Raw genomic sequence first — 25,985 nt, forward strand, 5'->3', positions numbered from 1 at the left:
TCCAAAAATGTTTCGCTCTCTTACGTTATTCGCTTAAATCGTAATTAATCTTTTAAATATCTTATTCAACTAAATAAACACTTCCTCATTCTTGAATTATAGATCGGAAATAATATTTATTACGAAGACTTTCGACCGCGTTTCAACGATAATCGACAATTTTTCTATCATTAAATATATAATCAAAATTTTTGAGACAAAAATCTTAGGAAACTTATCGATTATCGAACGATTCGTAGAGAAAACTAACAAGTAAGAAACTACTAATTCTACGTGATTTTACTTCTACGATTTTATTTATTATATCGATGGGAAAATCAATTACGAAAGCAAAAGAGGAAAGATACGTTCAAGTAAACGAGTAATCGATTATCGATAATTACGATTACCAGCAAATTAATGAATAAATAGATAAATTTTTGGAACCAAGCTTCTGTAAAATTGCGTCTGTGTAACCACTGAATACGAATTACGCGTATCAAACGTTATTTCAACGTACGAATTCAGATGGGACCACGTGATTCATAATTCGAAATCGGCAGGTACGATTTTTTTCCACAGGCAATTTACGCGGTACAATAGAACTCTGTTCGCCGTTTCCACGTGTTGGTCTCGCCATCGAGATTTGTGCATGGTTACACAACCGCGTCTGGTATTTGTAGCGTGAACGATCCAATAAAATGGTACGTTTAGTAGCCCGTTGGGCCGATAAAACCGAGCCGGGACGATCCGTGGCATCAATTTTTTAAGATCGTTCCCTGAGAAAATTTCGTTTCGCTTCGCGATATCGGTTTCTTCCGCGCAAAACCACATACACCGGCCCAATCGAATTCATACACGGGAAAGTACGTCAGTTTTCGTGTAACATTGCGAGATGAAATGGCTGGTTGGTGTATCGATACGCCAGTCGAACAATGACGTCTCCGCTTTTGCCTTTGAAATATTTATCGTAACCACCCTCTGTGGGAAACATCACGTGCCATTTTTACGTTATTGACCTGCGAGCTTCTGCGAATACGTCGTTCCCTGCCGGTTTTTTCTCAGCTTTCTTACGATATCCCCACGATTTTTGGATAAGATATCTCGCGAGAGATTGCGCGACTGTAAAAAGGCCGAGACCTCGTAAGCTAGCTTGTTACACAGTTGTACAGTGACCGAAAGATCGGCCAAAGTAGGAATAGTTTTTCTAGACAGCCGAGAATCGATAGAACGTCGTTTTCTCGTTTGATGGTTCGATTTATCCGCGATCGATGGTGGAAGATAAAATGCGCGCCGTCGAGTTGGAATAACAGCGAAGCAACACGAAAGAATCCTGATAACGTAGAAAATCTTTTCCACTTAGTCACTGAATACCGAAATCACGTTGCAGCTTGTCCCGCAGATTTCGGAGGATCGCTTTGTTACTTGTAAAATGGTAGTTTTTCTCCGTTTATTTGAATATTTTTCTTATCCAACTAAAGGTGTCCCAATGATTAATTCTAGAGAAGCCTCGTCGGCAATTTTACATAGAAAAATGTGGAAATCGTTGAGGGGTTAACCTTTCGATTTCAACGGTTCAGACGACGACTAAATATTCAAATTCTGTTAATTTCTAAGTCTGTACAACAAATATTTCCCTGCAGGACGATCGGTCTCTCCCTAACCGCTCGGGGGTAGCAACGTTCACGCTCGAAACAGCCAACTTGTTTCGTCTAATTTGTAAATTAAACAGCATCCGCAGAAAACACTGATTTGCATAATCACCGAAATCAGCGCACCGACTTGCCCCCTTGTTCCGCCCCTCGTAACGTCTGGCGTTTTTCAACGACGGTCGACACGTTTTCTGAATCAGAGACCGTACGTGTGCAGCCACTTGCGAGAAAGAGTAATTGAAAGCGGCGGGAAGTCAAGGGGAGGAGGGGCAGCTTTTTTCCCTGATACACGTGGCGAATCCGTTAAATTGATAAAGTTTTGCAAGAACTTTTATAATACCAGGCTGTTGAAGAATGTTCAAGTATATACGAGCTGGCAATTTATGTTCTTCCATGTGGCAAGGCGGCCGCCTTCGAACCTCGAGAAGCAGCGGTTAGGCGAGGCAAGGTAAGACGGCGACCTGTATGCCCCGCAGCTTTGACCATCTCAAGTTTCTCGCGTCTATGCGGCTAGGTGCGGGCTGTTTATCACACTTTCGAGGAGCATAACCGTCGTAAAATCGTCCCGCGATCTACATTACAAAAGATCCGGAGCTGCCGTTGGTTTGGCAGTGTGTGTAACCGAGTTCCTGTCGAGGCCCGCCTTTCGTTTCCTTCCTTCCTTCCTTCCTTCCTGGCTGTCTGGCCGCCCGCTTTCCCAACTTTGCAATTGTAATCAACGATAACGATTCCGGCAGCTCGTTTCGTTATTCGCGCGGAATAATTCCCGCGAAATGCAAAACGGCCATTCGAACGTTTCTATTTAAGAGATTACCTTTGAGCCTGGCTCCGACAATTTTGTCGACTGTTTTTCGTCGCTTTGGTCCCCCTCTATCCCCCCTCCCTCCCTCCAACCCCCCGTCGCACCATCGTATTTGTAGCGTCACACCGAACGTCGAAGCTTCGGTTTAGATCTTTGCTGTTATTTGCCGTGCGGCGCGTTTCCATAGTCGCGATCGCGAATTAATTAATTTTCCGGCGGATTAGTGCGATTTTATGAACAACGCGCGATATTATCGGTGAATAATGGAACGGTTAAAATTAATAATCGCCAGTAGTACGGTGGCACTTTTAATTTGTCCAAATTATACAGCTACCGGATGAAACGTTTATTTGAAACGAACGTTCGCTGCGTATACATGTAAATTTAGCGTCATGTATTACAAATTCAACGCTACCAATCGAAAACGCTAAGATCCCTAATTGATGCACCTTGGTATGTTACCAACGAAACAATACACCGCGACCTCAAGATACCCAGAGTCAAAGAGGAAATGGCAAAATATAGCGACAGATATAGCAAAAGAGTCAACGAACAGCGAAACCCCCTAATCACTGGACTACTTGATACGACGGACCAGATTCGCAGGCTGAAGAGACACTACCCGCTAGACCTAAACGACAGATTCAACTAATTGTGTTACGACCGTTCGCGGAGAGACGCGGTCGCGAGGAAAACGCGTCAGCGAGAGGCGTAAATTCTCGCTACGATTCGGTGAATCGACGCCGCGAAGTAGTCGTTCCCCTGTTTTGGTTAAGATAACAGAGGTGGTTAAATGAATATGACACAGTAGAGTAAGTTATGTTTCACCGTTTATTCCAACAACTTATAACGAAGGCAGTTACGCTGGTGCGTATGTACGAGATGAGTGAGTGACTGATCTACGGGTGTGTATACCCGGTTAAAGGATGTTGACCGTTCGAAGGATGTAAAATCAGTACTGTCTTGAGACGATGCTGTGGCGGAGGAAAGCTAAGGATGGGTGTGTCTAGCGCACGGGACCATCGGATTTGTTGGTGACGATTTTAGTCAGGAGAGTGAGGGAATAGGTTTCGTTGTTAATTGGTTAAACGAAGGGTCTTAACCGCCCTCGAGAGAAAGTGGTTAGTGGGAGGAAAGTTGCAGCGTACGTGAGAAAAACGAACTTTCCCTTGTCACGCCGTGGTAGACAATAGTCTTTGGAAATTCTTCGGAAACAGACGTTTGTTTGGTTTGAAGGACCTTTACTAGGAAATCTATGAGATTTATGGAAGGTACTTGAGACTGTTGAGGGTACGCAGTGAGTATCCGAAGACATCCGGTTGCCATCTTGCCCGCGGTGTGTGGCCTGGGCTAGGTAGAGTGTTACGCGACGTAACAAATTGTTTAAATTAAGTAACATCTACTTATTTACAATGCTTACGTACAAATTATACTTATCTATAACAAGTATTAACTTATTATAAATAATTAGCCGTGTTACTGCGCCACGCCAGAAAAATTGCTGAAAATTCTCAACGCGAGAATTGATTGTAATTTTAATAAATAAAAAAAAAAAACAAAGTACAGCTATAGTAAAAGTCTGGACTAGGGTATTGGGGTCTTTCCCGACATTCCATCTCCGACATATTAATTTAACATTTGTATATGAATTCTATTTATTAGATGGCAAACGTAGACCACGGTATAATCTAAATTAATTTTCCTGAGAAAACAAGTTGCCGAGCGAATTATTATATTTCAGATTGTAGAGAAAAAGAAACGCGCGCCAAGCAATTGAATTGCCGAACCGAAATCGAATAAAACAGATCTTTTGATATTCCAGTAGTTTTAATTAACGAGGTTACTCCAATTATACGCGTACATCGAGGAATTTTATTATTAGAAAAATATTTCACTCTGTGATCGCTATTCGAGGTAACGGAAAAACAAATCAGACAAACACGAGGTTGTAGCCACTTTCGAAGATCGTAGTAAAGGAAACGATTGCACGATTTCATTGTAACTCGAGAATTTCAGTTTTCACCAACCATCCTCTATCGCTGCTCATTTTACTTGCGTGCACGCAATAACGTTGGTATCGTTTACCGAAATCAAAGGCGAATATATAATTCGTGTAAATTTCAATTGTAAATCCAACGCGTTTTATATAATTCGACGTATGTACGAAAACAGGTCGAGTAATTCTTATCAATTTATACATGCTACGTACATGTCAAAATATAGATGTAACGAGGAAACTTTGAAGTTTAATCTAAAGGTAGAAGGAAACTTCTTCGAGTCTAAATCGATTCGAATATGTACTTTGGAAGAATGCCGTGGAAAAAAAAATCAAAGAATTTTATATATAAAGTTCAGAAGGGAGGAGGAATTTATGGGCAAGTTGAATAGCTTAATTTGATTAAAGCGGTCTTCAAACACGCGGGAGATGCGGGTACGTGTTCAAATCCGATTCTCCTTCGATAATCTCTCTTTTCTCGCAGCGAAAACGAATTTAAGGAACGTGTCCGATGTGTAAACCAAGCAAAATACGAATTTCCAGTTTCCTAGTGTTTCACCGCTGTAAATATCCAAGAATAAAAATTGAATAAAACGTGCGAAAATAGTAAGAGCCAAGTATGCACGCAAAAAAGAGTCCGCGGTTGTTTTATCAATTCGCGTAAGAGTGTTACGTTCGTTGCATCCAATTCCTCTATCATCGTCCTTAATTCGTTCCTTCGCAATTTTTGCAAACAAACTCTGCCTTTGATACGTTTTCCTCGATGTTCTCAGTTATCGCATCGCGCGAATATCCTCCGGCTGATTAATCGTTCGTTTCCCAACGATTTCGACCAACGATTTCGATGGTTTCACGCGACTATGGCAAATACGTGGATGCTCGTAAAGAGGGAGGAATTTCGTCGAAGAAGAGATACTATACGAACAGTACGAATGAAGGAAGATAGTAGTACTCGTGAAACAGGAACGAGCGGCAAAGACACATATACGATAGAGTAAAAATTCGTAGTGACTTTTTACTTTCTCCGAAATATTAGGACCAGCTGGCGAAAATGTACGCCTATGTACTTACACACACGCGTGTATCGACTTGGCCGGAGTAAGCCGGAAATATCGCATGTGAACCCTGTGCGCCAAGTTTCGAAGCGAAATACGCCAGGTTACATTAAAACCTTGCTGCGGATATGGATGCAAGTTTTGAGCATTTGACACCGGGGACGGCGTGTCGAGGTGTACACGGCCACGTCGAACTCGCGTGTACACGTACACGCGATATACTTTGTCCCATGTACACTGGGAAGGATCGATAAGTGCGCGTGTATCGACATACCACGGGCACAAACGCAAGTATTCCGTTGTTTTCGAAACTCTTGGCATACTTCTCGTTGGCAGGGCTTCGTAAATCCGTCAGACTGTTTCCCGAGGAGTTTTCGAAAAACGTCGGGAAGAATATGTCTGCCGGTATCCGTTTCTCTACCTACTGTTGCTATCGATGCTATCTAACTCGTTTCAGCGAATTCCAAAAGTTTCACGTCGATTTCGTTCGACGTCCGTCCCCGACGACGACGTCATCCTCCTCCTAGTGGTCGTACGTATCAGCCATTGCCCTATGTATGTAAGCGTATGTGTGCGCCCGTGTTCGTCGCCTCTGTTCCGGGATTCAACGGGTGTGAACCCGGCATACCGACGACTTTACCTCCCTCTGAAAATGAGTCATTCCTTTCCCGACACGACGACGTCCGCGCCGACAGGAATGCGGAATATATCGTTGATCAGATAGGTGAAATGGAGTTTCACGTTGACGAGGAACACAGAAATGCGGCGTGATTTCTGTGATTTCGAGTCGCTGCACCCGGGGATGGTTCTACGGAGCGATTTGCGTTCGAAAGCCGTTTTGAGAAGCAGCGCTGGCCGAGGAAACACGCGGTCCCTTTATTCCTTCCAATCTCAGCTCGGTTCGCACGACAATAAATGTTCGTCCCGTTATGGGGCAGCCAGTAAAAATCGTGCGACGAACTGTAACTTATCGCTGCGCCATTCCACCCATCAATTTGCATAATTTCCAATCGCTCGATTTCGTTGGTTTGCTCGCTTTGCAATTAATATAATATCGTGGATTATATCGTTCGCTCGTTTACGTTATTAACTCTGTTGAATACTTTGTAAAAATTCTTTTATCTAAATGATATCGTAGAAAACACTGTACTTTGGATACAAATCTTGTCATATTGCGCGCATTTTGCGTAATTTCGCGCTTTTTGATTTCCTACAAACGCGTACAAAATTCAGTCTACTCGTGATAGTTATATCTCGTTACAATGCTAACGAAATGTTCAAAAAGTTAGACGACGCGCGCTATACTCGCCATTTTTATACCATTTTTATAGCGATTGTTCAAATATTTCCACGAGTCTCCGCTGCGAATTTGGTCTTTTATCGTGTACAAGACCGAGACAATTGGAAAAATAATACGAACTGTAAACGTTATTCCGGAAAAAATATCTTAGTCCGTGTTTACACGCAAACTCCATCGGCTTTTTTCTTTCAACCAGTTGCAAGTGCATTAGCAATTCCATTGGTGCAACTAGGAATCGTACTTTGAAACTGTAGGCGAGGCAATAAAAGTACAGAGGAAAGAAAACTCTTTCAGAGGTGCAGGGGACAATTTCGTTCGTTTTTGCAGAAATCCGTCGACCGACCAGATTTCCCGCCGGCAGAAATTCACTGGCTTGCGTGGCGTCAATTTACCGAAACACGAGGAGAGCGGGTTCGTTTGAAAAATTGATTCGTCCGACAGCCGGCTGTTGCTTTGAAGTGGCGCGTCACACGCGAACGCGGCTTGCTAATTTTAATGGCTTTCGATTTTAAAACGCAAGACACCTGGTATCTTAGAAACAGCAGAAGATTCGTTTACGAATGGTTGCTGAGCGCGTAACCGGCAAGTCCGGCCTTTTCGTGGACGATATCCAGCTTTGAAGTTTCCCAGAAGGATATCCTACCATAGCAATTAAAGCGAAACTTTTTATCGTTAGCGGGGCTCGTTTCGGAAAGGAACGACTTGCGCTCAAACGAAGAACTTCGGTGCCGCAGATTCTCCTTTCTGCCATTGTGAATGGCTCGAAATCCGTTTGTTCGCGTTTCAATTACGCGATAATAGGAATCCTGTCTACTTGCCGGAACTTGCCGAACAATACGCTGCTCGCACATGAGCGATAGAGATAGACGGTGGTGTCAGTGTTAACATGGCAAACTTGTCTCTTAAAATTAACAGGCACCCGATATGCGTATGTAGAGAGGGTAGGAATCATCAGGCACGAGACATCAAGGTTTTCGTCTGTACGTCATAGTACATTTTTGTACTAGTACATTTTACATAGTACATCATAGTAAGTTTTGAATAATTGGAAGATAATAATGGGAAATCTGACTTATCGCGTTTGTAGTTCTCGCTTTGAATTTCGTACTTTTACTCGTGGGATATGCTGGCTTCGTTCTCTGGAAAAGACCTAGAGCACCCTGTATATGCATGGATAATAATATTCTTCGTTTAAATACTTTATGTTATTTTAATAGGTATAATATAAACATGAATATTATTTTAACCTACCGATAGTTAACACGAAGCTATTTCTACCGAAACTAGTCGAAATGATTGGTCTTTAAAAAATACGTAATAATAGAATACTTTTATATTTGTCGATTTATTACTTTCTTACAGAAGCAATTCCATGTTATGTAGCACATTTTTGGTATTATTAATCCATCTGGGACCACGATCCCTAAGCGAGGATTGACACGTTTGTAAAATTGTAGAACCAGTCACTTTGACTGCTGTGGTATTCTAGCGTTAGCATTTAGCGATCTAGCGATCGATCCGGAATTTTCCTGATAATATCGATGATATCATAACGATGATATCATCGTATCGAACGATACGCGGTAAAAATTTTCAAAACGTGTGGCAAGTTGTACAAAACGAGGAAACTGATTAATCGAGGTTCGATAAACAGATTGCAGGACCTTTTTACACTCTGACAAGTACCAGCCATTTTGATTGGTATTGGCATAAGTAGCCTTGATACAAAATTATTTTGATTTTGAATACACGAAGAACAAAATACAATTCGTTATATTATTCTTTTAGTTATCGTTGAGAAAGTCATTACATCGTCGTGGAAAAAAATGAAACATGCAGTAGGCATTTTAAAATAAAATTGTAAAATCAATCGATTTGACTGCTGTGGTATTCTAGCGTTAGCATCTAGCGATCTAGCGATCGATTCGGAATTTTCCTGATAACTGATATCATCGTATCGAACGATACGCGGTAAAAATTTTCAAAACGTGTGGCAAATTGTACAAAACGAGGAAACTGATTAATCGAGGTTCGATAAACAGATTGCAGGACCCTTTTACACTCTGACAAGTACCAGTCATTCCATCGAGACAACGATTTACAGTGAGATCCGTTATAACGAGACGCGATAAAATGCAGGCGTACCGAGCGAAAATTCAAAGTCGATTTTCTCGAAAACAAAGCCTCGAACGAAAAATTTTTATTCTATATTTTCGACTCCTTTTTTCGCGTAGAATCACCCCCTTTCCGCTTGTACCACCAGTTACCAACCACTCTGTATATTTCTTGCGAGTATAATTTATAGCGTAATTTAGTTTAAACTAGTTTAGTTTCATATTTCTCCGCGTATATATAACGGATAGAGAGTATTTTCTTTTCTCGACTGAAAGTGGTACGCGTATCTGAAGCTTGTTTGGCTGAAATATGACAATATTTCTCTAAGAATCGCACCTCGATACTTATCGGCTACTATGTCTCCTTTACGTGGCGAATATCGCATACTCTTCCCTTTTATCCAATTTCAAGCGTTTCTTCCGAAAATGGAGAAAGTTGAAATATCCAAGTACTAAGTGTTTTACAATTGCTCGATTCTCAGATTCGCTAGCGATTGGGAAAGTATAACCATTTCCCTCCAACTTCCGGACAGACGCGCGTGCGTATCATTTTTAGCAAACTCCAAGTTAAATGGACTAGATCAGAGTTGTTAAATGAGAGGATAAAAGGTAAATTACACGTATATCGAAAGCCAAACGTTCCTTTCTTAAAGCTGTAAGTACAGCAGCGAGCAAATACGTATATTTGATCGGGCGATTATAATTTCCGTCGCAAATAAAATTCGTATCTTCGAACTATAAACTTGTACAGCTGAAATAAACCTAACACAATAAGCTAAATTTTGATCTCTTTTAATTTACACCAAACTATAAAATCTACAATTTTAATCTCCATTGTTCGACAAATTCAATTTCAATCGTTGAGACTCTATCGTCCATTTCATGTAATTACCAACATAATTAAATCACAGAACAGAAAACTTTGTTTATAACGGACAAAGAACACAGCTCGATGACGTATTGTACGAACATTTGAGATAATTTCCAAATGTTCGCATGCTTATGGTCGACTAACATCCACAACCTTCCCCCTTCCCTATTTCCGTTCGACTTGTTCCTATCTGCTGTCTGCAACTCTAAACACTGCAATCTTCGAATGCTTTCCCCCAGACAGGAAGAAAGTTTCGGTATGAAAACGCTTCCGCAGCCAGGCAGAAATATTCGCGATGCGGCAAACTTGTAACCTCTTGTACTTTAATTCCATCCGAATTTTTCGCATCCTCTTTTAAATTCGACTGACCGTGTTATCGTCTATCCTATCGTTTCCCCTCTCTTCTTACTGCCCCTGCCCACCGGAGTGGATGGTTCGACGAAAGAACGAATTTTTGAGTATCACGGAGGCGAGTATCGCTTCTCCTCTGGCGAATCTGTTCTCCAGGCGAAAGACAAACACACTTTGCGATCCATTTGTTCCGCAGGCCGGGCATTCCAGCCGTGTACGCTGCAATCTGAACCTCGGCTGTGGATGATGAACGGCCGCACGAGGAGAGACACATTGCCATCACGATAGAATGCTCAACGGAAATTGAAATTTTGACGGGACATAGGCGCGCGGCAGAAAGGACCGGACTCGCTGTGGCACAGACGCCGCGAACGCGTATAAGACCGTACGTCATGCGCCGACGTTACGTCTCGAACACGTCCCGTACCAATAACTTATTCTCAATGATGCGTATCGTCTATCTTTAACCGAGCACATCGAACCGATTTATGGTACTGACAATATCTGAATTTACTAGACGCGAAAGGGACGAGCGAAGGGAGCGCGGTTGCAGCGACACAGAGACAGCGAGGGGAAAGATAAAACGACGGTGCGAAGGGGAGGTGGAAGCGGAGAAATGTGTATGTAGCGTGGCGAGGAAAAAAAAGAAAAGAGAAGAAAAGAAAAAAAAGAAAAATGAAGAAACGGAGGACGATGTGGAAATAGGAAGAGAAATAGCGGATGGAAAAGGAGTAATGACGCAGGGAAAGAATTTGGCAGAAATGAGTAAAAGTAAAATAAGGGGAAGTTCCCTTTATTCCTCTTGAGAAAAGTCGAGAGCCAAAAAAAAAAAAAAAGAAAGAAAGAAAGGAAGAGATCTATGAAACGTATAAAAAGACGCGGAGGAAAAGAGAGCATAAATAATAGAAGGGATATCGAGGAGAAAAGGTAAAATAAAAATCCTAGAAATTTTTCGAGTCTTACGCTAAATGGTAACTGAACACGCGTATACCTAGTACGTTACCTAGAGATCGAGTTTTGTTCAGATATTAAAAAATATTTCTTCTTCGTTATATATCTCGGTATCGTTGTACTATAAATCCTCACCTAGCCCTCTGTAAAATGGTTTTCCCTGCACATTCAAATCGTTTGGATAAAATGAACGGAGAAATCGTTTCTGGTTTATTTCTCCTGATATTGGACACTCTTCTTTAAAAACCTAAAGCGATAGCTTCATCGTAGACAAACTACAACGGTAACGTTGAAAGTATTCCAGCGGATTAAATTCACACGTAATTTCCACGACAAAAAAAAAACCTCTCACTCCAGAACTTTAACGTTTCCACAATTTGTACGTAATAACTTTCGACGCGCAAAGATCTTTATTACGTAATACAATTTATCATTAAGAAAAGCAGAAAGAGGAAAATAACACACTTTCTCGGTTCTTTTCCCCTTCGACTTAATTGAATCGTCGCAGCGTGTAAATCAAGTATTATAGACGGAAGAAACGTTTCGACCTGTTCCGCTTTCGTCGTTTTATAAATGTCGATTTAAACGCGTCAAAGCACCAAGCACTTTTTCTAATGAAACGCTCCTTAATCGTTCTGCTGACGATCGACGAGATTCATTCATGACCTAGTGACGTAACCGACATCATCGTATATCGTCTCTCAATAAATTTAATATTATCGTTGTTTGTGGAACGTGTTCGATCAAACGGATACAAATGACAGTTATTATGAAGCACGATTTCGCGTTAATATTATCTCAAAACTGAATTCGATACACGAATGAGTGACCTATGACGTATCGATAGAATGCACTCGCACGTTCCACATAGAACGCGTTTATTTATTAGGAGTTTGAATAACATTGGACAAATTACTATTGCGTCTGAAATAAATTGAAAATGCGAATTATTTTATCAACAAGGTTATCGTCGGAATTGCGCATACTCAGTTTCAGGCTGTTACAGACAGAATGCAAATTGTCAAACTTCTTTAGGCAAAATTTATCGTGTCTGTGGAAGCATAATTTCGTTGATTCTGTTTTAAAGGGGGATATCAAAGTTACAAGTTTTATCAAGAATTCGGTCATTTCGTCTGCGACGACTCGACAAGAAGAAAGGAGGAACGTGCTACTTACTTTCTATGAAGGAATACACAGCTTTGAAACCTCGTGATTGGCGAGATGATGTGATGCCGTTAAATTCCAAGGAAAGCCGTGGTCCGTTACTCATGATAGGCCGTGCCGCCTTTCCACTGCAAAACGAATCTATCTTCTCCTTCTTCCTGTCTATATGCACGTACGCCACTAATGAATCTACGCCCTCGCATCTGAAATTTACAAGAAACGCGACGTTAAAAATTACACTAAAAAGTGTACCGATACTAGCGACAATTCCCCTTATTTGACATTTCGTTCGTGAAATTTCGTACTGGTAAAAAGTATCTCGACGTTTGACGTAGACAAATTTTGTAAATGTATCACGCGCGTTGCATACAACTCGTTAAAACTATTCTTTATGTTTGAACGTACTATTTAATTATACATAAAACATATTAACACTATATACAGGGTGGTTGGTAACTGGTGGTACAAGCGGAAAGGGGGTGATTCTACGCGAAAAAAGAAGTCGAAAATATAGAATAAAAATCTTTTTTTTTTTATTTTTCCATCGAGACAAGGATCTACAGTGAGATCCGTTATAACGTATCGCACGCGTACCGAGCGCAAATTCAAAGTCGATTTTCTCGAGAACAAAGCCTCGAACGAAACATTTTTATTCTATATTTTCGACTTCTTTTTTCGCGTAGAATCATCCCCTTTCCGCTTGTACCGCCAGTTACCAACCACCCTGTATAATATAATATCTGTGAAATATTAATTACTGTTTGTTCGTTTATCAGTACTGTAACGAGACACGCGCGTGATAATTATATGGATAGAATTCGAAAGCACGGTGATCGAATCGTTATCCGAATTCTTAAAGAGCAAATAACGAATAATAGTTGCTGGTTGTTGTTCTATCCAGGAAAATACGCTCATCGTCGATAGTATGATTACATTGGATTATTATTATTAGTAAATGACTGTAGCTTGCGATACATCATCAGGGTAATAGTGTCAACATTCGTTATCATCGATTAACGTAATTGGGTAAATTGTGTATGAGACAGGACGATGATACGAGGCAGCGCAGGCTACGCAAAATAGTTCTTGTTTAGTTTTCGCAGAGTAGGAACGACGTATGCGCAAATTAGCATCGTAAAATTGCGACAAACAAACGTTGCAAATTGGATTTGCAAATGTTGTCGACGACATCCGTGAAAAACTTAATTTATGCTATATTTTCTATTTTCCTTAATTGTTGCATACGATATATCTTCTTCCCCGTTTGCTACTTTAACTTGTCTTATTGATCACAAGAATTTACTTTCGAAATATTTGCATACGTCGAACGTTGCATCGAACGAATAGGAAATAAAAAACAGCGATAATTAAAATCTTTTTTGAGAAACCTAATGATGTTAATAAGACAAATTATACGTACAACCGGTCCGAATGTATCTAATTAAAACCATTTTTCTCCATTCTTTTTATCGATAGGTAAACGTAAATTGCACTCGTTAATTGCGAGAAAAGATAGCAGCGTTTCATTAGTCTCAGCGTTCCATGGTCATTTCGATCCTTCGTTTTCATACGTGCAAATTTTATTGCCTCGATAATTAATGTTATTAATAAACAAGAACACGATTTGGTCAACGTAGAAATACGTCTGCGTACGAATTACGCGTCACTGTTATTTTTAACCTTACACATTCTTATACCTGTATTATATCTATGTGTATTATTACGTGCTATCTAATTCCAGCTTAGAGGATCTGAAATTTTAATTAGATCTCGGATTTTCATCAGCACATTGTAAACTCGTGTACACCGGATTCGAACAGATCTGATCAGTAATGGGTTTTAGGACTTGTGGCAACGGCTTCCCCAAAATTAGGAACATGCACAGCCATCCTAAATTGCGTGCTCGTACACTCCACGTAATACCAGTTTGCGGAAAGCATTTAGGAATTAAGAAAGCTTCCACTTTGTTTCCTTTGTGTTCGCGCTTAAACACCTTTCAGCAAGTTTTCGCGAAGACTGCGAAAGTTTTCTTTGTACATAACGATTATCACTGAAAACGTGCGTGAATTTTGCCAGAGAAATTGCAGATCTTAATTACAATGTGTTTGGAATTCATTAGGATATACTTGTTTAGATTTCAAACAGTATCCACGGCATTAAACAGCTTTGAGTGGTTTGTATATCTATGTACTCATGCGTCGCATTCACGTTTTACTATGCAGATCATAAATCAAATTGACGTTGTCTCCTTAAATATGTTAAGCACAATCCGAGTTCGTAGGTGTTTGGAGGCTTACGGAGAATTAAATAAATGTGGCAAATCGTTAATAGATCGCGAATGTTCGTGCATTTATGGGACGCTTAGAGGCGCAGAAATACACAGAGTGCGCACGATACGCAAAGATTATGAAATATTCGATGTAGCATTCATCGCGATATCGGTCCAATCGTTAGGGACCTATTAATTGGAAACTACTCTATACCCAAAATATTTATTTATTTCGCGATATTTGGGACAAAGCAAATACCAATTTCAAAGGAACATTCAATGAAAATCTCCGCGATAAAGATCAAACTTTCTCTCCTTTCTGGCAGACGTATCGTTATTTAGCAAAATCGCTAATAACCACATAGACGCGTTTAGCGTGACGTTAAAACCTATATACTATATATTAAAAAAAAAAAACAGGGAAAATAGTTAGGTTTGTAATACTATAAATTTACAGAAATATCCGCAGTCTGTTTGTCACGTTGAATTTTAAACGAAATCCATTTAACTATCTCAACTGTGTGATCATCGAGGCACCGAGAACAGAACCAATCTGTTACCGTTTAATTAATAAAGTTGGACCTTTCGTACGTTTGGAATACGGTTACCGTGTGCCAGGAAACTGCCGATTTCGAAGAGAAATACTCACACCTTCGCGTCGAAACAACCGTAAACCGGTGTAATATTTTAAAGTACTCGGCTTGAGCGCCGTATACAAATTGCTTTTCGATACGTTGCCGAAACAGGCCAGTGGCGTTGTTCGATCGATCTTTTTCATATGTATTGGCAGTGCCACGTTTTGCTTTCCTCGCATTCGCATAAATGCAGAGTCTATCGTAAAACGCTGGACATCGCTTTAGGGCACTGGCAACACAAACACGGTAAAACGATACAAATAAACGGATATTCTAGTTCGATTTATTTCTACGTTACCGTTGCTCTCTAGAGTATTGTTAATTAAACAATGTCGGGTAATGAATTCTATTTAGCCAGCTGATACTGTTTCCTGGCAATCTTATACACCCATATCTACACGAATATCGTTCCCATCTATGTGTGTGCATATCATTGCAATATAATCTTTATACTTGAAATATGTTTTTAGGGAAAAAGTGGATATAGTCCAATCTCTATAAAGACACGTCTATAAGACTATAATTTTGCTCGTATCCTTTTGATATTTACAATTATCCTATAAAGTGTTTTGTCATATGTATACTTGTTCTTCAAACGCAAAAAGACTTAGCGAAAGATGCGTTCTATTTATTGTTTCCACGATAAATTTTCCTATCTCGATCTCAACAACTATTTTTCAATGAAACGCGCAATAGCGGCTCACGAAGGTATTCGAACATCTGTAGATACCTTTTATGAATATATTACGCTCCATTGGAAACTTCTACCGTGGTTTCATTCCGTTTCATCTTCGTCGAATGCAAGATCTGCGTTACACTTTTGTTCGATCGCATAAACTTCTTGAAGACGTCGATTGCTACATTGCCATCGGAACGGAGTATGGATAAAAATGATTTCGTAATGAAAATCGATGTTAAGAGAGGAATTTATAAATCTACGTCAATTAACCTTCGTCTCGTGTCTTCGACGTTTTAAATCTCAAGATTTCTCTTCATCATCTCTCTTCGACATTCCATGTAAACTAACTGTCAACTTAACTTAATCACACTATCCAAACATTTGCACGATAGTTCCCTGGATTTGCAATAATCAAGCGACGCGCTGACGAAAATCACGTCGCGAACACATCGGCTGTTTAATATTAATTTATCGTCGAACATCGTCGGCGAATTCGTTAAACGAAACGACCGAACGAGCAACGAAACGGGTACAGCCAGTATTTGAGTCATATTCTGAGAAGTCGCTAAACTTTCGAATGCCACCCGGATCGCTGAACCGACTATAATAAGTATGAATGTTGCGCAATGCCCTGCGTCCTGGCAAAAACGACGATACAAAAGATATATAACTTCTTTTAGAGAGTAACGGTGGATTTATCATGCCGTTAGAAGCAACGTATTCAAAGATATATATCGCCTAGCTGCAAGTATCTCTGTGTTTTTCTCTCTTTTAACGATACGATTTGAATCGTACGAAATGAATGTCAGGGGTGCATTAATAACGAACGTTAAATTAAAGACGAAGAATCGAAGTAATTTCACTGCAAGTTAATCGTTTCGTCTTCTTTTCTTTTTCGTTGTTTCGTCAGTTACGCCTGGTGAATATTAGGATACTGGTTTGTTTCGGATATGATTGATCGGAGATTATCGTAATATCGAATATACGACTTGAAACGAGATAAGAATATTTCAAATATAATCTTTCCTAAGGGATAATGTATCGTCGATTTCTTCTCTACGTATCGAGAAACAATTATTTACTCGCGATCGGTTGCAATTGTAATCTAACAGCCTGAGAATTCAAGGTAAAAATTCGCCATTCGATAATAGCACTCGGATAAAATTCTAGGCAAAAGATCACGCGCTCGAGAAATTCCAGTACGTCCGTTTTAACGAAGAAGCAACACGATCGATAAGTATCTGCTGTAAATTACAGCGAACCTTCGATGCTCCAAATTGTTCGTATCTCCGAGTCACGCGTTAACGTATATCCACGAAAGTCTGTAACTTAAAAGATACAGCGCTATGTAGAAAGCGAACGGGAAGAAAACGTAGAATGAAATTGTCTGTTCGTTGAATTATCCGATGCTTTGTTTTTTTTCTTCGTTTAATAAAATCTGATTCTCTGATTTCAATATATGATTGCTTGAGATAAATTTAAAGGCAAAGATTAGACTAAAGGGTTGCATTTGAAGTATGTTTTATATTTTGCGCACTTGTAATAATTTGGAATTATGCAAATACTTATGAATGGTAGTAATAAAGCCGTTGTCATTTGAATCCAGATAACTGTTAAGAATAAAGTCATGGCATATTTGAATTACGATAATTATAACGAACGAAATCATTGCTATTTGAATTACGATGAAGACAAAGAGTAAAACCATTGTGCTATTTGAATCACCACGATTACAGAGAATAAAGCCATTGCTATTTGAATTACGGTGATTCTAAGGAATAAAGCCGTTGCTATTTGAATTACGATGATTCTAATGAATAAAGCCATTGCCATTTGAATTGCGATAACTGTTAAGAATAAAGTCATGGTATATTTTAATTACGATAATTATAACGAACTAAATCATTGCTATTTGAATTACGACGAATACAAAGAATAAAACCATTGTACTATTTGAATCAGCTCGAACACAGAGAATAAAATCGTTGTCATTTGAATTACGACGAATACAAAGAATAAAACCATTGCAATTTGAATTACGGTGATTCTAAGGAATAAAGCCGTTGCCATTTGAATTACGATAACTGTTAAGAATAAAGTCATGGTATATTTGAATTACGATAATTGTTGAGAATAAAGTCATGGTATATTTGAATTACAATAATTATAATGAAAAAAAAACATTGCTGTTTGAATTACGACGGATACAAAGAATAAAACCGTTGTACTATTTGAATCAGCACGAACACAGAGAATAAAACCGTTGTCATTTGAATTACGACGAATACAAAGAATAAAACCATTGCAATTTGAATTACGGTGATTCTAAGGAATAAAGCCGTTGCCATTTGAATTACGATAACTGTTAAGAATAAAGTCATGGTATATTTGAATTACGATAATTGTTAAGAATAAAGTCATGGTATATTTGAATTACAATAATTATAATGAAAAAAAACGTTGCTGTTTGAATTACGACGGATACAAAGAATAAAACCGTTGTACTATTTGAATCAGCACGAACACAGAGAATAAAACCGTTGTCATTTGAATTACGACGAATACAAAGAATAAAACCATTGTACTATTTGAATCAGCACGAACACAGAGAATAAAACCGTTGTCATTTGAATTACGACGAATACAAAGAATAAGACCATTGCAATTTGAATTACGGTGATTCTAAGGAATAAAGCCGTTGCCATTTGAATTACGATGATTCTAGTGAATAAAGTCATTGCCATTTGAATTACGATAACTGTTAAGAATAAAGTCATGGTATATTTTAATTACGATAATTATAACGAACGAAACCATTGCTATTTGAATTACGATAAATACAAAGAATAAAACCATTGCCATTTGAATTACGACGATTCTAAGGAATAAAGCCGTTGTTATTTGAATACCGATAACTGTTAAGAGTAAGGTCACGGTATAGTTGAATTACGATAATTATGATCGAAATCATTGCTATTTGAATTACAACGATTACAGATAATAAAACCATTGCCGTTTGAATTACGATGATTCTAACGAGCGGAACCATTGCTATTTGAATTACGATGATTATAAAGAACAAAGATTCTGAATTCTACTATTAATATACATTTTACGAAAAAGAAGCACGTCTGAAATATAGTAGGTACGCGGAGGCAATGTTCTCTATCCTTTCTTTCTGTCTGGTCGAATCGTTTCTCGTTCGCTTATTCATACTGATCCACGATTCTCCGGCACGCAGGGCGGCTCGCACGTCAGCAACGCGTGGCGTAAAACATATTCAATGGGGAAACTTTTCATTTCCACATACAAAAGGAAGTCTCACCTGAGGGACCACCTTGTATTTCCATTCGCTACTGATTTCACGTCCCGTTAGAAGTCAAGATGTATTTTCCCTAGCACGATGGCCACGTGCACGCGGTTCAACACAACGCACAGCACGTCTACTGTCCAATTTCATATTCAACGCCCCCGACATTACCACCTTAACTTCAGGCAATAACTCGGCCCAGACCTGACACTCTTCAATCGCGACTTTCGTTTTCGTCCTGGACGCGCTACGATCCCAAAATTCCACCGTTTCTCCGTTTCTTCCGACTAACCACGCTTCCTCGGACCTGGTTCCCTCATTACCCCTTTTTTCCCCACTTCCTGTTCACCATCTTCTCTACTCCCTGTTCGTCGTGCGTTTTTTCGCCACGAGAAATATTGCGCTCTTGATACCGGACGTTCTTTCAAGGCTCTCGCGTTCAAGAACTTAGTTTGAAAATTAATGGAGAGTTTTTTTCGGCCGTAAGTGTAACGCAGCGAAAATTGTGGACGAAATAAACGGAAGTTTCGGGGCTGTGCGAAACGCTGAAGGCCGGGCAGAGCGGGGTTATTTGTTTTTGAAGTTGAAATTTCCCAGTTCAGATTGCGCTCGTGCGAGAAAAAAAAAATACTCTCTGCATATCAGAGTTTTTGGAAAACGTAGCCTACTTTGAAACAGACGAAGTTTACAACCGCATTGCGGATAATTATTGACTCACCCTTGGTGCGTATGTATTTATAGTGATATTTATATCAATATACATTTATGTCTATTCCATCGTTGTGAAATCTTCAGCGAAGACGATACCGATACCGATTGGAGATGATATCGATATCGATACCTTCGTCTGTTTTAAATTGTCTGCTTCGTTTCGCTCTACTGCGAGATCCTCCCTTTATTACGAGTGAATCTTATGTATTACTCGGCATTAGGATCCCTGACAGTGGACAAGTCTGATTTATACTCGGATTGTTCCATAGCTTGTTTTCAAGTATCGTTATTTAGCACGACAGTTCGATTTCCACAAGTGTTATATTTCCTACTGTCAAAAACCATTTTATTAATGTAATATCAAAAGAAAATTGGAGGTATACGCTGGGTCTATGATGTATTTAAATTCGAGTTGTCTCGGGATAGTATAAGTTGTAAATTTAAGGTATAAACTAAGAATCGTAAGAGTTTTTTATTTACAAGTACTTTACAATCAATTCTCGCATTGAGAATTTTGAGTAAGTTTCTCTGGCGTGGCGCAGTGACATGGCTAATTATTTGTAACAAGTTGATACACTTATTAACTCATTGTAAGTAAGTATAATTTATAAATAATAATATTATAAATACGTAAATATTACTTGTTAGAAATATCTAGCCGAATCTAGTGCTTAGGTCTAACGGGTAGCGTTTTCTTAGCCTGCGGATCTGGTCCGACGTATCAAGTAATTTAGTAATTAGGGGTTTTCGATGTTTGTTAACTCTTTTGATATATCTATTACTACATTTTGTTATTTCAAGAATCGTAAGAGTGCTGGCGAAGAGAGAAAGAGGGAGAGAGTGTAAGCAAGAGGGTATGCCTTGGTGACGTCAAAGCTAAATGGGTAAAGGAGTGGGAAAAGGGTGCGAGGGTCGAGGGGTCAGCATTTTTTGACCTGGGAAGACAGAAGTTGCGAGCCGAGTGTGAGAATAAGACGTACGAAGACATTGTAGTCAGTTTTTGCTTTGGGTACTGCTTGTTAAAATAAAACTAAACTTCCCTTCAAATAGAACATCCTTTCTTGTCCTTACTCTAGACCATTTAGGATACTACATGTATGTCGGGTTCACGTTATGATTAGGGTTAGGGGCGTGAAACGAATCTTCGTTTGGATTAGACATTGCTGTTATGCAATAGAGAAAATATTGACTAGACAAATACGATTATTAATACAAGTGTGGATATTGCAGAATTGACAAGTAACCGCGGCGATTAGACACCGATGACAATGGTCTTAGGTTCGATAACGAATCCGCAGTCAACTGGATAACAAATGTACTTTCTTCCAAAGTCTAAGTGAGACACGATTTACTTGTCTACGGTACAAGTATTACTAAATTAACTCTTTGTTAGAACGTAGAGTATTCACTGATCGTAAAGACGCTATGTAATTCGCTAATGAAAGAGAGAATAACTTTCCGTCACGATGATGCTGCAGAGGAAAACTATGATGTGTGTCTAAGGACACGAGATCATCGGATTCGTCGAGAAAAGAAGCCTTCGTTCGGAAAGTGAGGGAAATGGACGTTCCTGTTAATTGGTTAATTTCTATGTTGGTGTCTGAGGAAGTCTCCGGTGTTCTTTCATCTCCGACATATACATACTACAATAAATGCAATGTATATATATAATATAGTATAGTATATTATATATATATCGATCAAGTGCAAGTATATTAAATTTCATATCGTTTGGTATTACTTTTATCGCTACAAGCATTTAGAATACGATGAAGATGAAACGCGGAACCTGTAAAAAAAGACGTTTCGTTGGAAAATAAAGTTAGGTAAGTAGAAATACTTTTTATAGCCACTGTTTACTACGTCTCACAAGTACAGCAAATCCATATCCGGACCAATATTATTCGAATACTCTAATATCCGAACGTTCTATTATCCCATGGCAACGTTTTTCTTTCAATATATGCTCGTGGGTCGTGTTAGAGGCACATCATTTCCGTTTCCCGGCCTTACAATCTGACACTTTACGGGTCAGCATTACGGGCGAAATGCGGAATTTTTTAGCGGCGAAGTAGTCGCACGAATGGACCGATATAAAGAATATTATTGCGTGTGCATTCGTGTAACATTATGTGCTCGGCCGGTCGTGTGTAGCGATATGAATGTATTTGGAATGAATGCATCTAGCGAACGTTGGAGCGCGTGTGACGCTCGAGGAAAATTTCGACCAATCCACTCGGATGATTGGAAGGAAACTGGCCAGGAAAATCAGATGTCGGTTGCGGCCGCCTCGCCACCGTTTCTATTCACTGCATTTGAATGCCTGGCCACGCTGTGTGCATACTGAAATACGTATAATGTGAAACAAGGGTATTGCAGATTTATTTCTACCGAAAACTTTTCCTTACGCGTGCTTTTCTTCTCGACAAATCTTTCGCGCGAGCATTCTTTCGCGTTACGAATGTGATTTTGTTTTATATAATTTTATCGAGTACGCGGTGACAAGTAACGGAGAAACGTGGCCGTTCTTAAGTGTCGGAACATCCGTAAATCCCACGTAAGATGCGATAATTGACTCAGATTACTGGGAAAACCATTAGTCGATTCAAATTGTGTGTTCATGCGAGGCAACGATTTAGAATACGTAGAAATAATTTGTACAAGTTCTTTGCGGGAGTTGGTAACGATAAGGTCCGTGAGCGAGTCCTTCACGGACGTACCATGTCATTGATTTATCACTTTAATGTAGCAATTTGTAATAAAGTACCTACAATAGTAATTCGAAAGTAATATCGAGCTTTAGCAAACTCCGTTCTGCAAATGTAACAATGAAATTCAGTAGAATTTTTAACAAATCCTGCACCGTACTACGACGTTGATTCTAGAAATATTCCACGAGAGTTATTGGAAGTTGGGTAATAAATAACAGGAATGTATACAGTTGTAATCTCGGTCTCTGGTCTTCTTTTTTAAACAACTCAGATATTTCTCTGATAAAAATCCTTTCTTATCGAACGCGTGGATTTTAATCAATGACCTGTCACACAATCCTGCTACCTGTGATTTTACGTAAAAGCATACAACGAAAATATATCGTGGCATTTTTCCACAGATAGATTCGTGTCTGAGTATATCAATATTGACAATTCATTAAATATGCGGTCTTTGTTTCGGTGTATGGTTTTATCATTCGTACCTTCGTTTAATGGATATTACCACAAACTACGTACTTTGCTCGCAGCTCGTTTTTGTCCGTTAAATAATAAAAGATGGAGAACGAAATGGTTTCATGGTTAAAAATTATTTATTTTTAATGCAAATATTGCCCACGGTGTTTTGTATTTGGTTTATAAAGTGAATTTATCTTGTTGATTATTCAGAGTGATAAAAGAAGATATTTCAATGTTCAGGCATGTGGAAAAAATATTTAACTCTTCGACGGTGTAGTAAAATAACGAAGAATTCATGGCGAATAATATAGAAAAAGATAGAAAAAGATAAACACTTCCGATATTTTATGAGAAATAAATATCATCGTACGTAACGTAATTGTTAACATTTATTTTCAATAAGAGGTGCATTGTACCGAATACGATGCAGAGAGAATTACGTACGAAATCAAACATTCCTAAATGAAACAAAGTAAAATATTTTATATTTTCCTTGGTAAGGCTGTAAGTATCTAAACATTTAGAATCTTTATTTTTCTCCACCTATGTACGTAACTTTTGTGACAATTTCCCGAAATATCTTGCATTGTCAAAAGTTTCTATCGGATAATAATTGAAAATATGTTGCAGTGCTTCAGAATATCTGATACGCTTGTTGGATCGATCGTAAAAGCGCAATATCTTGACTATCACAGCCTGCGAACCTATCAATATAGAACCGCAATAACTCATCTGTGTACGTCGACGAGATTATAATCACAGACTCAGGAAAGAAGAAATATTCTTCCATATATTGCGCATATTTGAAAACAAAGTGGCAAGGCATAAAATATGAATGAAAATATAAAGTATAAAATATACTACGAAATATAGAAATACAACATATAGGAATATAACATAAAACTTAGTTACGTGGAGATAAAAATGAGAATCGTTTGCAACAATTTTTCCAGCAATAAATAACAATTTTCGAGTAAAATTATGCTTTTGTTTTATTGGTCATTTTTCATTATTCGGTATAACAAGCTGGAATTGTAGTACGTACGAATGAGTACGTATTAGTTTTCATTGATATTTATTAAACCAAGCTATAAGTAAAATCACGCACGTATAACTGCGCATATTCTCTCCATTTGTATCAGCAATTTGTTCAGAAACGAAGCTTCATACGGGGGAAAAAAGGTTATTCTATATTTTCGTTTTACCTTTGCCAGATAAAATTACTGCTTTTCGGATTTTTTACCTCCAGCTGTCCCATGTTTTATTGGCTTTGAAGACACAATCTATTTTATATGAATTCGTTGAGCGCCGAGCAATAAATATTATAACCGTGATATTTTTCATTTCCTAAAATAAAATATTCCATCGAAATATCGGGGAATTCTTATTATTTGAATTAAAAACTCGTTAAAGGAAATAACGTTTAATTTTTCTACCGAAATCGGGTGGAAGATACGATTGGAAAAGTAATTACTCGTTTCATAAATGTAGTTCGAAAGAGTGACGTAGATAATTTGTAGAAATTTTTGTTGTCCGAGAAAATCGACTTTGAAGATTTGTCACGTTCACCGACAGATTTCGATTAACCTGGCCCTCTTTTCGCTATTCCTTAGACACGCTGCCTTTCTTTGTCTCTTTTAATATTTCCAGCTGCGTAATTTATTTTCTGCTACAGTCGGCGATTCCAACTTGCAGCGAGCAGGAGCCAGCTAAAATCTTCGATTTACCGAAGTTTAGACTTCCGAGTAAAAGAGGTTTAACAAATGAAAATTCGACACAGAGAAGCTTTGTACGAAGCCACAATTATATTCCCCCTCTCGGGAACTTTTAGTATATTTTAAGCTTTCCCTTCGAACTCGTTTCATGCAACGCAAATAAATGCAAAAGTTAAAGACGCGGGGGACCATAGGAATTACGCGTTCGACCGACGAAAAACGATTAACTTTAACGTTAACGACAGCCTGTGTCGTTTTATATTTGTCTTCTTATCCGTTATCCGAGACAATCCTAACAGGTGGAAGAGAGAAGGCGACATCGAATAATTGGTTTCTCGCATCTTGTGACATATAGCCTAGCTATAGGTACATTTGGAGTCGCAGAGGAAGCGGCGATAGAAGTTGGAGTTATGGGGGTAAAGTTCGACTTGCAGTGGCTATTCGAAGCTCGAGTTACAAAGATAAAATAATGTATCTGGACACGTGGCAAATAATTCGAGTTAAAGTAAGTTTTATTACAACTTCTAGAGATTTTCGCTTTGAAACCGAGAAGAACGAACAAAATTCTAGTCTTATAAAAGTTTTCGAGTTACGGAGGCTCGAGTTAGCGAGGTTTCATTGTATTTCATTGTTATTTTCCGCCAAATTAACCTTTTAGATACGTTGCACCGCTATAGTGGCTTTCGCGGATGTCATCTTACGTTACGAAGCGCCACTATAGTGGCTCACTCTACTACTCATTCGCTCACCCTTTGAATTAAACGATCTTTTTCGTTCGTCTCGCTTCACATTTTTCTTATCCTTGCAACGTTCTATAACAGTGTTAACAACATAGTTTGTTTTTGATACGACAGTGTCAGATATCAATTGCTGCTTTCCCTTAAAATAAATATACCGATATTAGATGCTCCTTTTAACATGCCGATTCGTATCCTTATAATTTTGTAGGATCTTCAAGCTGAAAATGTCGCTTCAAAATAGAAAACGAAGAGCAATTTGAAAAACACTATCGAGCTATGAGCGTGAAAATTGTGACGTGGGTCTATGTGTCGTACCGGGCTTTAAAATATATCGCACTCAATTGTATTATTAATTATTAAATGTAAATTATTAAAGTTAAAGTATATGCGTCATATCTTTAAAAAAAAAATGATAACTTAATTATCAAAAACTTCATTCCAACGTGCTTGCGTAGAGAACAGCATTATCCGTTACACGTCGCAGTGCTGCATCGTTTACGCGTAATTCGCGTCAGAGAAAC

General features: G+C 38.8%; 1 protein-coding gene across 3 annotated transcripts in view; it reads right to left on the reverse strand.

Annotated features, from left to right (window-relative positions):
* Sol1 overlaps nt 1-25,985 on the reverse strand; it is a 529,381-nt gene that overhangs the window by 42,018 nt on the left and 461,378 nt on the right. For all 3 annotated transcript variants that reach the window (XM_076625163.1, XM_076625165.1, XM_076625164.1), the window contains exon 10: nt 12,248-12,438. In XM_076625163.1, the coding sequence (XP_076481278.1) occupies nt 12,248-12,438 (191 nt within the window). The remainder of the gene's footprint in view (nt 1-12,247; nt 12,439-25,985) is intronic.

This window comes from Bombus vancouverensis, chromosome 15 (assembly GCF_051014615.1).
Source record: "Bombus vancouverensis nearcticus chromosome 15, iyBomVanc1_principal, whole genome shotgun sequence".
NCBI lineage: Eukaryota > Metazoa > Arthropoda > Insecta > Hymenoptera > Apidae > Bombus > Bombus vancouverensis.